Source organism: Heptranchias perlo, chromosome 31 (genome assembly GCF_035084215.1).
Source record: "Heptranchias perlo isolate sHepPer1 chromosome 31, sHepPer1.hap1, whole genome shotgun sequence".
Classification (NCBI taxonomy): domain Eukaryota; kingdom Metazoa; phylum Chordata; class Chondrichthyes; order Hexanchiformes; family Hexanchidae; genus Heptranchias; species Heptranchias perlo.
Window position 1 is genome coordinate 30,980,844 of NC_090355.1, and position 15,031 is coordinate 30,995,874.

Consider the following 15,031-nt stretch of genomic DNA (forward strand, 5'->3'; position numbering starts at 1 on the left):
AGTCCCACACAAACGTGGCGGACCCTTAATTTCCCTCTGAAGTGGTCCAGCAAGCCACTCATTTGTATGAAGCCACTCACCGTCACCTTCTCAGGATGGGCAATAAATTCCGGCCTTGCCAGCGAAGCCCACATCCCGAGAATTAATTTTGAAGGATTATTTTTTTTTAAGAAAAAGATTTATCGCAGTATGGACAAGACTCTAATGCTTGACAGTACGTCCTGTTTGGGATGGGCCCAAATATTGAGAATTTCTCACCTCCATCTTTCTCTTCCAGTTGGCGAGTTTCCTGGGGGTTCTCTGGTGCTTGAGTCTGCTCGCCTGCCTCTTCAGTTCTTACGTCCACACTCCAATGCAAGTCAATCCCCTGGTCCTGTACGGATTCATGTCGTTGCTGCTCCTGAACCCAACCAAAACTTTCTACTACAAGTCCAGGGTCTGGTTATTGAAACTCCTGGTAAGCATGTCAGCAGGGGCAGCGGCACTAGGAAAGACAAAGAGAGAGAACTTGAATTTATAGAACGCCTTTCATGACCTCAGAATGTCCCAAAGCCCTTTACAGCCAGTGTAGTACTTTTTAAATTGTTGTTATCCTCTGCGATGCACTGCCTGCAAGGGCGGTGGAAGCAGATTCAATAACAACTTTTAAAAGAGAATTGGACAAATACTTGAAGGGGAAAAATTTGAAGGAAAGGGCAGGGGAGTGGGATTAATTGGATAAGTTCTTTCAAAGAGCCGGCACAGCCACGATGGGCCGAATGGCCTCTTTCTGTGCCGTATGATTCTATGAAGTGTAGTCAGTGTTATAATGTAGAAAACATAGCAGCCATTTGCACACAGCAAGGTCCTACAAACAGCAATGTGATAATGACCAGACAATCTGTTTTAATGATGTTGGTCGAGGGATAAATATTGACCAGGACTCCCCTGCTCTTCTTCGAATAGCATCATGGCATCTTTTAGCAAAGAGTGTTGTTGAGTTTGTTTATGTTTTAAAAAACTTCAACTGAGAAGTGCAGTGGGTTAGATACTTGCCTTTCAAATCTGGGACCTGGGTTTAAATCCAGCTCAGATTGATGGGAAGGAAGTCTCCTGTACCACAGTCCCACATGAAACAAGTGTAGAAAACCTCAGTCTAGGTCCGTGGGGATTGACACTCTCACTCAGAGAGATCACAGGATGGCTTGAATGGAGAATGGAAATATTCCCATTACATTAAAGGGATCTTTCTTCTAAATCTAACCATTGACACCTGGCCTGGCAGTGTTGGGTGTTAACACTCAGGACCCATAATGGGAAAGGATTCCATTCTCCAGCTGTCATTCCCCTCATCTGGATGGGAAGGAATCCCATCCTCCAGCTGTGACTCTTGCTTCCCAGTCTCCCTGACAACTCAATCCGCTGACAACGGTTGATCATCTTTGAGGCTCCTCGTTGCAAGACCTTCATGATCTCATTGTCCTGTTGGGTGGAGGTGGTGAGTGGAGGCTCGAGCTTACACCTCCTTCCCCCTCCCCGTCCCACAAGAGGGAGAGAGACTACCATCTCTGGGACCCTCAGCAGCTGGTAGAGGGCTGATAGGCTGCCATTCCTACCAGGGAATGGCGTGGCATCACAGGGAAGAGACAGTCCCCATCAACAATAGGATTCCCGCGGTCAAGGGCAAAGGGGCTGCAGGAATTGGATGCTCCTTGCTTTCAGCTGATTTGTGACACTGCTCTGCCTTCAATCGGTACTGTCTTCATTTTGTTCCAAACAGTGGCGGGTGTTAACTGCTCCCTTCCATAAAGTTGGCTTCGCTGATTTCTGGCTGGCAGATCAACTCAACAGTATGGGACCCGTTTTCCTTGACCTCTGGTCCTTGATCTGCTTCTACACATTCGAAGTGAACTGGGAAAACAACCAGGGCCTACTGAGCCCACCAGCAGGTGGGTGAAAAACGAGCTTAAAAAATATTGTCAGCGAGCAAAGCCACGTGATATAACCGTCCATTAATAAGTTTTTCAAGATGTGAAAGCTATGTGTTCATTGAAGATTTACAGTACGCTCGTCTGTTGGCTTTTGCTCTCTACTTTTTTCATTTTTCTCTGGATGGGGACAAAACTGGCAAGGCCGACATTGATTATTGCCCATCCCTAGTTGCCCTGAGAAGGTGATGGTGGTGACCTTCTTGTTGAATCACTGCAGTCCGTGTGGTGAAGGTGCTCCCAATATGGCGTTAGGGAAGGGGTGTCAGGATTCCGACCCAGCCATGATGAAGGAACGGCCGATCTCTGTCCCAGTCAGGAATGGTGTGTGAATTGGAGGGGAACTTGCAGGTGATGGTGTTGCCACGACTTTGCTGTTATTCTCCTTCTTGGTGGTAGAGGGTGCCGGGGAGGTGGTGTGGCAGAAGGCCTGGTGAGTTGCTGCACTGCATCCTGTGGATCGTATATACTTCAGCTACAGCGCACTGGTGGCGGGGGGAGCTTTGATACTGAGTCAGGTGGCAGGAGTACTGATCAAGTGGACTGCTCTGTCCTGGGTGGTGTCGATCTTGAGTGCTGTTGGGGCTGCACCCATCCAGGAGAGTGGTGGGCATTCCATCACACTCCTAACTTAAGCCTTGTAGATGGTGGAGAGGCCTTGAGGGGTCAACCACTCATTGCAGAGTTCCCAGCCTCTGCCCTGCTATTGCAGCCACGGTGTTGATATGGGTGGTCTGGTTAAGATTCAGGTCAACGATGACCCCCCAGGGTGTTGATGGTGGGGGACTCAGCGAAGGTGGTGCTGTTGAAGGTCAGGGCAGAGGTGATTGGGCCTTTTCTTGTTGGAGGTGGTCATTTCCTGGCAGTTATGTGGCACAAATATTATCTGCCACTTGTCATCCCAGACCTGGATATTGTTCAGGCCCAGCTGTCAGCTGCCTTGGGCTATTTCAATATCCTGCTTTGAGACACTAATTTCATTTCCCTACTTCCCTGGGGAAAAAAAAATCAGGAACGTAAGTATCTGCACCACCACAAAACACTCAACAGATATCAATCCAGCTCTTTTTAAAGGTGCCAATTTTTAAAAATTATTCGTTCATGGGATGTGGACGTCACTGGCAAGGCCGGCATTTATTGCCCATCCCGAGGGCAATATGACCTAGGGATGGGCAATAAATGCTGGCCTTGATGCTTAGTTGAGTTTGTACCACATATTGACCATCCCGCGGCTGAAAGGCTTTCCCCCATCTCAAACCTTGCTTGTGGCCCATGAATTTCCTGGTCCTCTGCTCCATGTACGTCTGAAGAATAATCTCTGGCCAGATCCTGCGCCAGAAAGATTCACGTACTTTCAGGAGAGGAGTTTTTTTTAAAAATGCAAGTCTATTAATTAAGCAGCGTGTTGCCAATGCTGAATAAATCAGCGAGGGATCACAGGAGAGAGGATATATCCCACTGGTAAAGACTATGCCACTAACTCCCTCCCATTGCTCATGAATTTCAAGCTCTTTCCTCACTCGTAGAATACATATTAGAATTTTTATTGAGCAGCCTTTACGTGACATATAATTTCCTTTTATTCTGTTATTCCTCTTGTCTGCTTTCTAGATAAACTGATGAATAACGGTTACTCCTATGGAGTGACCTGCTTTGTCCAGTGTATCCCGCCCTGGATCCGATTCGCTCAGTGTCTCCGTCGATACAGGGACAGCAGGGATGCGTTCCCACATTTAGCAAATGCCGGAAAATACTCCACGGTTTTCATCATGGTGACCTTTGCAGCTCTGTACTCAACTGAAAAAGGCAAGTAAAATCACGAGTCTACTTTCCCGGAGATAACCGGTTCGCCAAAAAGGGGCTTCACTGTATCGGGGTGGGGCGGGGAGGGGGTTTACACTGCATTGTGGGGGGGGGCTTCCACCGCATTGGGGGAGGGGGGGCTTCCACCGCATTGGGGGGAGGGGGGGCTTCCACCGCATTGGGGGAGGGGGGGCTTCCACCGCATGGTGGGGGGGGGGCTTCCACCGCATTGGGGGAGGGGGGGCTTCCACCGCATTGGGGGAGGGGGGGCTTCCACCGCATTGGGGGAGGGGGAGCTTCCACCGCATTGGGGGAGGGGGGGCTTCCACCGCATTGGGGGAGGGGGGGCTTCCACCGCATGGGGGGAGGGGGGGCTTCCACCGCATTGGGGGAGGGGGGGCTTCCACCGCATGGGGGGGGAGGGGGCTTCCACCGCATGGGGGGGGAGGGGGCTTCCACCGCATTGGGGGAGGGGGGGCTTCCACCGCATGGGGGGAGGGGGGGCTTCCACCGCATGGGGGGGGAGGGGGCTTCCACCGCATGGGGGGGAGGGGGCTTCCACCGCATTGGGGGAGGGGGGGCTTCCACCGCATGGGGGGAGGGGGGGCTTCCACCGCATGGGGGGGAGGGGGAGGGGGCTTCCACCGCATGGGGGGAGGGGGGCTTCCACCGCATGGGGGGAGGGGGGGCTTCCACCGCATTGGGGGAGGGGGGGCTTCCACCGCATGGGGGGAGGGGGGGCTTCCACCGCATGGGGGGAGGGGGGGCTTCCACCGCATGGGGGGAGGGGGGGCTTCCACCGCATGGGGGGAGGGGGGGCTTCCACCGCATGGGGGGAGGGGGGGCTTCCACCGCATTGGGGGAGGGGGGGCTTCCACCGCATGGGGGGAGGGGGGGCTTCCACCGCATTGGGGGAGGGGGGGCTTCCACCGCATTGGGGGAGGGGGGGCTTCCACCGCATTGGGGGAGGGGGGGCTTCCACCGCATGGGGGGAGGGGGGGCTTCCACCGCATGGGGGGGAGGGGGCTTCCACCGCATGGGGGGAGGGGGGGCTTCCACCGCATGGGGGGGAGGGGGAGGGGGCTTCCACCGCATGGGGGGGAGGGGGAGGGGGCTTCCACCGCATGGGGGGGGGAGGGGGAGGGGGCTTCCACCGCATGGGGGGGAGGGGGAGGGGGCTTCCACCGCATGGGGGGAGGGGGAGGGGGCTTCCACTGAGCTTAGGATCAACCATTTAATGAAACAGACAAAAGGTGTAAGTGTCAGTTCAGGCTCAGTGAACAGTTAACTCAAATTTTGAAATTGCGGTATTTTCAATGCTGATACAAAGACTCGCTGATAGAAATAAGTTTCTGCATTCTCTGCTGCTTAAAGCTATGATTTTATCTGAAACTATTTGCATATTTTTAAAAAAAATTAAAAAGCCCTTTGGATCCTGAGACTGCCCGTTTCCTGTAGCTGATCGGGAATTAGTGTTTTTTTTTAAAATGGTAACCTGGACAATCAGTCAATACACAGGCCGAGATTAGCCTGGTTATGGCCGCAGTCAGTGGTCCCCATTGGGAGAGATTTAATGTGTAGGGTAACCAACACAAGGCAGGTACTCAGATATCTCATGATTACACGAGTGTAATTTGTGGCATTAAGGAACATATAGGACAGTGTCAGTTTTTTCTGTTGTTAAACAGTTTCACCGTACGAGTTCACTATAACTGAGTATAACTATGAGCAGAACACACATCAACTCAATCTTAATGGCAGAATCTCACCTAATAAATGCGTTACCAGGGCAAATAAAAGTGTAAAGAGCTACAACATTATTCCTGCTCCTCAGCATTGCATGACTTGGAAACTCACAATTCAGAGCAGGATATTTTATCATGGGAGGGGGGCTAAGCATTTTGTCTTGCTTTCATCATGCTGCCATTGTTAGATGCTCTGCTGTAGAGTACCATCGGTCATTAAAAACGTCGCTAACAAACCCCCCCAAAGATTTGATCACCGCAATGTTAGTGAGACCCTATCGTTTGCCACTCAGTGAAGCTGAATTGATTCTAACACGCAAGCACCTGCGATGTGCTCTTCTCCCTCAGAACGCTCCCAGCTGACGATCGGCGTGAAGGTTTACTTTTACCTGTGGGCCGTGACCGCCTGCGTCAGCACCATTTTCACTGTCGGGTGGGACCTAAAGATGGACTGGGGGCTGTTAGACAAGAAAACCAAAGAGAACAAATTTCTGAGGGAGGAGACGGTTTACCAGCATAAAGTAAGTGCACCTCTGACCTAAACTACATTCACAAGAACCAACTAACTGTTTAAACCCTTAGAAAACTGAAGGCAGCAACCTTTTTCTGGGACCTCTGTCCTTAACGTTCCTTTTTGTGAGTGTATCAACCGTTATATTTATCTATAATACATTAAAAATCTCACATCTGTGTGCACTTCCTGTCTACAAAACCTTGCTTCCTGTTGTCACACTTTGTGTCAACTTTTTTCATAACATCCTACGTCCACATTTATAGTGGAAACTGTCTATGTAAACTTGTCACGCTGTAATTACACCCTCCTGCCAGTGGTGATGCTGTGGCGCCCCAGTTTCGCCACTTCCAGCTCCTCAGCCTGTACTGCACAGAAACCTCCACAATCCAACCAACTCTACTTCTCCGCTTTCCAATTTGCCGCAGGTTTTGCTATTGTAATTATAAATATCAAATCAAAGTATTACATAAAAATAAGGGCAGAATGTAGGACTTTAAAATGGGGACTGAACTGCACCTGTGTTACCGCTGCCCTCTTACCTCGCTCCACCTAAAGACTCGACTCCCAGTGTCGAACACCGTGGAAAGTCGACTGGTTTCACTGACAAAACGTCAGTCATTTCTGGCTTTTAGTTGTTCAAACTCACTTCATGCTGTGTTCGAGGCCAGTGGTGGCCCTCAGACCAATGCTCTGCCTGCCTGACTGTTCGAGTGGATGTCACACCTGTAGTGAGAAGACAGTTTACTTGTTTACTCAGAGTGGAACTCTGGAGTAGTTGAGGCGAACAGCATGGATGCATTTAAGGGGAAGCTAGATAAACACGTGAGGGAGAAAGGAATAGAAGGATATGTTGATAGGGTTAGAATGAAGCAAGGAGGGAGGAGGTACACCTGTTGGGCCGAATGGCCTGTTTCTGTGCTGTAATATGTAACGAAATACAATAGGGTTGGTATTCTGGAAGGATGAAATCAGATGGGCTCCAAGAGGTCTCCTCATTTGAACCTATGTTGTTATCAATCTTTTCCTCATTGAGAATTGGACTCCCTCTGCCCTGTAGGTCTATTATTACTGTGCCATTCTTCAGGATGTGGTACTGCGTATCGCATGGGCATTCAACATCTTATTCGCTCAGATGAAGCAATCCGATATGGCAGAAATAATCTCAACTACCTTGGCCCCGCTGGAAGTCTTCAGGTAAGAGGTGATACAACTCAACGGGAAGCTAAGATCAAGGAAGCTCCTGGTCCTGTTTAATTGTTTTTATTCAATCTGGGAGAAGAGCCTAGGTCTATAGTGCAGGGCAGCGCGAAGGTTTTAAAAAAAAATTGCAAGTAGGAAAACAAAGGCAGTCAGGAAATAATGGTTAGGTGACGCCAAACTTGGGTTTGTAAAGACCTGAAGACTGAAGGGAATAGTGAGGGTGGTGAAGAGTTCCACAGTTTTGAGGTTGTGGCGATGAATGAGTTCAAGTGGGAGACTATGCGATGAGTCTCGGTTTCAATACAGAGGGGACGGAGGGAGGACGAGCAACATGTAGGGGGCGGTGTTTGGCTCGTGTCAGCTGTGACTCAGTGGGTGGCACTCTTGCCTCTGAGGCAGAAGGTTATGGGTGCAAGTCCCACTCCAAAGACTCGAGCACAAAATCTAGGTTGGCACTTCAGTGCAGTACTGAGGGAGTGCTGCACTGTCAGAGGAGGCAATCGCACAGATAAGCCAAATGCATCACCCTGCTGTCTTGGCTCAACGTGGACTCTGAATGCAGTGCAGTTACCAACTTAGCCAGCAGGGGGGGGGCGCCAGCAACCTTACTCTTAAAGGAAAATGGATGAAACACCATGACCAGAGTGTCTGTTGACGCCACTGTGTCAGCCAATGAGTTGGAGGCGGGGCCGGGACTTACAGCAAACAAAGTCTATTTAAAAAGAATCTCTACCAACTGGAGGAAACAGAACTCCTGACTGAAGTTACAGCAGCTCCTCCCGATAAAAGCAGGGTGATTTCTCCAACAAAATACAGTGAGTGCTGGATAGTTACACAACACAAATTATGCGCGTAAAATCAAACCCAGTCACTTACAGCGGGCATGATTGACGGGGGCGGGGGGAGTTCCCCAATCATCTCCGTTCTGGCCGGGAAAAGTGGTGTTGCTATATGCAGCCTGGGGGAGGGGAGGGGGAGAAGGAGGAGGAGAGATTCAATTTCTTAAAGTACAGACATTTATCCCAGATTAATTCCGCTGCGGCTCATTTGTTCCGTGGCTTCTTGTTGCGATAAAGCCACGCGGTTGTTGATTTTATTATTTTTTTTTAAAAACACATCTTTCTCCTCAGGCGGTTTGTCTGGAACTTCTTCCGGCTGGAAAACGAGCACCTGAACAACTGCGGCCAGTTCCGAGCAGTCCGAGACATCTCCATCGCGCCCGTAACCGGGGGCAACCAGGCCGCTCTGCAGCTGATGATGGACCAGCAAGAAGGAGTCAGGAATCGTGGAAAGGTCAAAGGTGGCAAGCGGAAAAGCAGCTTCTCCTTCAAACGGTCAAGGTCAGTTTATGAAACAACAACAGCTTGCATTTGTACAACGCCTTTAACGTAGTAAAAACGTCCCAAGGCGCTTCACAGGAGCGATCATCAAAAAAAATGTTGACACTGAGCCACATAAGGAGACATCAGGACAGGTGACCAAAAGCTTAGTCAAAGAGGTAGGTTTTAAGGAGCCTATTTCCGCTGGTTGGGGATTCTAGGAGTAGGGGGCACAGTCTAAAAATTAGAGCCAGACCTTTCAGGAGTGAGATTAGAAAACATTTCTACACACAAAGGGTGGTAGAAGTTTGGAACTCTCTTCCGCAAACGGCAATTGATGCTCGCTGAATTGCTAAATTTAAATCTGAGATAGATAGCTTTTAGGCAACCAAAGGTATTAAGGGATATGGGCCAAAGGCAGGTATATGGAGTTAGATCACAGATCAGCCATGATCTTATCAAATGGCGGAGCAGGCTCGAGGGGCTCGAGGAGAGAGAGGTGGAGAGTTTTAGGGAGGGAATTCCAGAGCTCAGGGCCTAGGCAGCTGAAGGCACGGCCGCCAATGGTGGAGCGATTAAAATCAGGGACGCGCAAGAGGCCAGAATTGGGAGAGCGCAGAGATCGCGGAGGGTTGTAGGGCTGGAGGGGGGTTTCAGAGATAGGGAGGGGGCGAGGCCACGGAGGGATTTGAAAACAAGGATGAGAATTTTAAGTTTGTTGCGTTGTCAGACCGGGGGCCGATGTAGATCAGCGACTGTGGGGGGGGGGGATGGTGCAAGTTAGGCTACGGGCAGCAGCGATTGGGATGAACTCAAGGTTAGGGAGGCCGGCCGGGAGAGCATTGGAATAGTCGATTCTGGAGGTGACAAAAGGACGAGAAACGGGCACAATGAAACTGCTCCCAACAGGAGACCGGCAAGGCCCATTACGGCCAGATTGCAACAGGGAGGTTCTGCCCACTGCCCTCATTCGTGAGATCTCCTGGATTGGTTTTGATCGCTTGAGGGGGGCTGGGGAGGAATTTACTCGACATTTTTGCCCCCCTTATTGGCCCTGGGTTTTTTTTTTGCCTCTCCCAGGAAGTTTCATGGGGGTGGTGGGGATTGGGAGTGCCTCGTCATGATGCTCCAGGCATAGGAACAGGAGTAAGCCATTCAGCCCCTCGAGCCTGCTCCGCCATTTGATAAGATCATGGCTGATCTGTGATCTAACTCCATATACCTGCCTTTGGCCCATATCCCTTAATACCTTTGGTTGCCTAAAAGCTATCTATCGCACATTTAAATTTAGCAATTGAGCTAGTATCAATTGCCGTTTGCGGAAGAGAGTTCCAAACTTCTACCACCCTTTGTGTGTAGAAATGTTTTCTAATCTCGCTCCTGAAAGGTCTGGCTCTAATTTTTAGACTGTGCCCCCTACTCCTGAAATCCCCAACCAGCGGAAATAATTTCTCTCTATCCACCCTATCTGTTCCCCTTAATATCTTATATCATGAGGGTGGGTCAGCTGGTCTTTTCCTGCCCATCATTTTCCTAGATCGTCACGATGGGGGAGGGGGAGGGGCAGGAGTTCTATACAAAATGGCTGCCTCTACTCCAAAACCACAAAGCAGAGGGAAGTGAGGCACAGCATTAAGTAGACAGTTCCGTGAAAGTTTTTTGCGCCATAACTTGCTGGAAGTGCGAGCTGATAACGCGAGGGCAATGGGACACCTGGGACCTCGGTGAACGATGGGACCAACTGTGTATCTCCTTAACTAATGAGGTAAGGGTGAAGGAAGAAACAGGAACGGCTGTGAAAGAGGATGAATTAGTGTTGAATCAGGTACTGAAAGATAAATAAAGCGAGGGAAAGAAAGATTGGATTGAGAGAAAAAAAACAGAAAAGAAAGAAAAAAAATTAAAAATGTGACATTTTTAAATTCTCTAAGACGAACTTACCACCTGAAGGAACTTCACAGTTTAAATTGTTCGCATTCCGGGCCAGAGAGGTTGATTGGCATCGCCTTAACAATTATCACGTCATCAAAAAGGTACTTACGGTGTTAATTACAAGACTTCACTTTCTGCATTGGGTTTAATGGGCAATTAAATGTGCAAATCAAGCGAGTTCTTAAAAATAACGGGGAGGTTGAGGGCGAGATGCCGTTTGTGTGAAGCAGATGGCGGAGCGAAGTAAATCGACCCAGCAAGTTCTGGAGACTGACAACTCATGGCGTGTCTCTCAATCCCCTGAACTTGCTGGCCGATTTGCGCGTTAATCAGGCCGTGCGTCATTAACACGCCGTTACCTTTCCAGCAAGATCCGGCCCAATGTTTTATGAACCAAACAGCGTCATCAACCAGCGTCAAAAATGTCACTGGCTTTCCATCTTGCCTCATGACTCAGCTGATAAGTGCCCTGCCCAGTGTCAAACAGAGCCATACAATCCAGGAAGGTCCCATGTTCCATCCCCACACTGTGTTGAGTTAACTTATCACATCCACCACCCTAAACATTCACTCCCTTCACCACCGGCGTACTGTGGCTGCAGTGTGGACCATCCACAGGATGCACTGCAGCAACTCGCCAAGGCTTCTTCAACAGCACCTCCCAAACCCGCGACCTCTACCACCTAGAAGGACAAGGGCAGCAGGCACATGGGAACAACACCACCTGCACGTTCCCCTCCAAGTCACACACCATCCCGACTTGGAAATATATCGCCGTTCCTTCATCGTCGCTGGGTCAAAATCCTGGAACTCCCTTCCTAACAGCACTGTGGGAGAACCTTCACCTCACGGACTGCTGCGGTTCAAGAAGGCGGCTCACCACCACCGTCTCAAGGGCAATTAGGGATGGGTAATGAATGCCGGCCTCGTCAGCGACGCCCACATCCCATGAACGAATAAAAAAAAAAATTAGCCAAGACCTCAATGACCTCGGGCTAGTGACTGAGGTGCCTGCTAACAGTCACTATCCAGTGACCCCTTCTGGGAAGCCTATGCGTGGACATTGGACAAGGCTAGGATTAAGTGATGCCCTTCACAGTCAAATAGCCCCACCAACATTTACTGTCCAAATTCACCCACGAAGAGAATGGCCCCCACGAGCAAGGCACTGGAACGCAGCTCATCCCACCTCGACTCCGCGCCTTTAAGAGCAGAGGGGAGGAAGGCCGAAGGTTGGGGGCAAACGACACTATCGTTGGGGGAAGAAAGAATCCGACCGTTTCCCGGCGTTCCTGGTGGGAGCCACTTCCAGTCAGTAGATGGCGCTGCTGTTCTGTGTGAATTGTCCATCCAGCGCCAGGTGCAAAAACAGCGCCACCTGCTGGCGGGAAGTGGGGTACTGCAGCCTTAGCTCGCCATTTAAAAATGTTGATGGAGGAGAGTGCAGTTGACAGAATGGCATTGTACGGTGGATCTTCCGCTAAAAATGGAACAAAATTAAGATACCGCGATATCACTGCGTCATGAATCCGGTTCATATTTTTGCATCAATTCTTCACAGCCTCTTTCTCTGGCTCCTTTGTGATTTGAAGCAAGGAATAATGGCAGATTTCAGCCATTTTCTCCTCTATTTTGTCACATCGCTCCCCACCTTCGAACACCTGCTCAAAACCTCGCTCTCCAACCGTATGTTAAGTCACCTCCCCTGCCGCCCCCCCCCACAACAACAACTTGCTTGTACGTAGCACCTTTAACAGAGTAAAACATCCCAAGGCACCTCCCAGGAGCATCAGACAAAATTTGACACTGAGCCATGTCGGGAGATATTAGGACAGGTGACCAAAACCTTGGTCAAAGAGGAAGGTTTTAAGGAGCGTCTTAAAGGAGAGAGAGAGGCGGAGGGGTTTAGGGAGGGAATTCCAGAGCTCAGGGCCCAGGCAGCTGAAGGCACGGCCGCCAATGGTGGAGTGATGAAAATAGGGGATGCACAAGAGGCCAGTGTTGGAGGAATGCAGAGTTGTGGGAGGCTTGTCGGTCTGGAGGAGGTTACAGAGATAGGGAGGGGAGGGATTTGAACACAAGGATAAGAATTGTAAATTGACTGTACGTGAAGTACTTTGAGACGGTCCCGAGAGATGTGACTGAGTGCTGTACGAATGCAAGTCTTGACTTAAAGGAAATGCTTTTATTTGCAGTAAATGTTACTTGTCTGTTCTTCAGAGTGAAAAGCTGGGATACTAAAGTGCACATTGAAGAGACCGAAGAGGATGCTGTAAAGAGCTGAACTGCGTTCCCTTTAACAGCCGAGAGAAGATATGTTTTTTTTTTGCACTCCAAGGCTCATTGGGCGAACTGAAAACTGTTCAGTGATGTAAAGATTCTGAAGCCACCAACTTCAGAGAAATTTCACACTTTTGTAACACAACATACTTTTTTTTTTACAAAAGTGATAGTTCCTTTCAAATGTTCCTGCACTTGTAAAGGGTTTTCTTGCTCTGTCGGAGTCCTTGTTCCATATGTCCACTCCCAAACTGCAACAGTAAGAGACCTGCTCTAGTCCCAGGCTTCCGACCCTATCCGGTTCACCCTCAGATTATCCTCCCCCGTGGGGTGAGTGCCTGGTCCCTGTTCAGAGCCTCCCCCCTTCCCCCTCTTTTGGTAGCACAGGTGAGATCAGGAACTTGTGTGGGGAATTGTGGTTGTGAATCCTCGTCCGATCATTGTGTTGGAGCACCGACATTATCAGTTGTGTTTCTGAATTGCCGATCGGGACAGTTGATGTCAATGAAATTAAAAGATCCCAGATCTAAAGTGCCTATTAAGTGTACAAAACAAAATTGGATAATAGAATCTTATATAATATGGATAGCAAAACGTTACAGCCAGGTGAATGGACAGACCGACAGTGTAAGAGAGAGAGAGAGACACACACACACACACACACACACACACACACACACACACACAGGCAGGTGGACAGTTTGGAGGCAGACTCAGACTGCTACAGAAATATATTAGAGACAGAGTATTCGACGCATAGAAAAACAGATCAACAGTCAGTACTGGAGATACACAGCTCGAGAAAGAGCTGGGGAGTGCTAGCCATATGGGCAGACAGACAGTGTTAGAGAAATATATGGGTAAGGGCAGCAGGAAAAGTTGAGAATCTGAGACCATTTAGGAGAATAAATGGCACCGAAATGTTTTTTGATGGTATCTTGGATGGACAGATATGTTTGACTGAACAGATTCTACTCCAGACTGGAGTCTCATACTTATATAATTAAAAAATGGTTAAAATCCCATTTTGGGACTATTTAGTATTGGAAAACACGAGTATTCAAATGCTTGATTGGGCTTGGGCTCAGTTTACAGTTCAACACCTTGACTGAAAGGTCAAGCAAAAGGATTTCATTGGTAAGCTGCTGCTGCCCTGTAGTGTTAGCTGTGTATAGGTAGTGACAGAAAGCTGCTCCTCGTTATGTCCTATCCCCTAGGTAAGTGTCCATCAGCGCTGTGCTTTTAAGTAGAATCAGTTTTAATGTATTTGTAATGGGCGGTTTGGAAAACTGGACCAACTCGCTCCATTTTTGTGAACTACTCTTCCGTTCTGATCCTAGGGGTATGTGGGATGGCTCAGTAATTGAGCACCACGGGGGGACTCTGGGATGGAAGGCATAATGGTTGTGTCTATATCCTGGTGTCCAACTTTGACCTCGAGGCCAGATCCCAACAGGTCAATCAAACATCACGCAGGCTATAATACTGCCTGGCACGAACGCAGACAAACAAACATTGGGAGGCAGAATGACATGTAAATAATTTGAGTTTATATAATCAAAATGTTTTTCAGGTTTTATTCTTGTACATATCCTTAAAGTGAAAATGACGTTTTATAATAGATGGGAAGGAAATTTCTCAATAGTTCTTGTTTTTCATCCTCTTGTATATAAAGTATTTTTGTGCTCTGTTTTCTCCTGATTGCTTTGAATAATATTAAATTTCTTAGAAACAAATGTGTCGGGTTTGCGGCAGTGGATTATTCATACAGGAGATTCAATCGCTCGATGAGAAGCACGCTAAGCTGCATTGCTGTAGTGATATTGGGTGAAATCTTGCTGGAAAAGTAACAGCGTGTTAACGGACACGCCATTATTAACGCGCGAATCGGCCTGCCAGTTCAGGGGTTTGAGAGACTCATTGATTGACAGAGCTTGCTGGTCGATTTACGCCACTCCGCCATCTGCTTCGCACAAACGGCATCTCGCCCTCAACCTCCCCGTTATTTTTAAGAACTTGCTGGATTTGCACATTAATTGCCCATTAAACTCACCGCAAAAAGCTATGTCTGGTAATTAAGAGCGCGAGTACCCTTTTAACGTGATAATTGTTAATGCAATGCCAATCAACCTCTCTTCACCAAAACAGGAATTTAAACTGTTCAGTCTCATTCCTACATGTAGTAAATTCTTAGAGATTTAAAAAATGTTAAATTTTAATTTTTTTCCTTAATTTTCCTTTGTCTCTTTTCTCTCCTAATCCAATCTTTCT

The 15,031-nt window shown here is 48.7% G+C and overlaps 1 protein-coding gene across 1 annotated transcript in view; it reads left to right on the forward strand.

Annotated features, from left to right (window-relative positions):
* LOC137300351 (xenotropic and polytropic retrovirus receptor 1 homolog) overlaps positions 1 to 15,031 on the forward strand; it is an 89,035-nt gene that overhangs the window by 57,294 nt on the left and 16,710 nt on the right. Inside the window, exons 9-14 of the mRNA XM_067969435.1 lie at positions 278 to 457; positions 1,760 to 1,928; positions 3,579 to 3,773; positions 5,864 to 6,036; positions 7,087 to 7,223; positions 8,360 to 8,569. Coding sequence (XP_067825536.1) covers positions 278 to 457; positions 1,760 to 1,928; positions 3,579 to 3,773; positions 5,864 to 6,036; positions 7,087 to 7,223; positions 8,360 to 8,569 — 1,064 coding nt within the window. The remainder of the gene's footprint in view (positions 1 to 277; positions 458 to 1,759; positions 1,929 to 3,578; positions 3,774 to 5,863; positions 6,037 to 7,086; positions 7,224 to 8,359; positions 8,570 to 15,031) is intronic.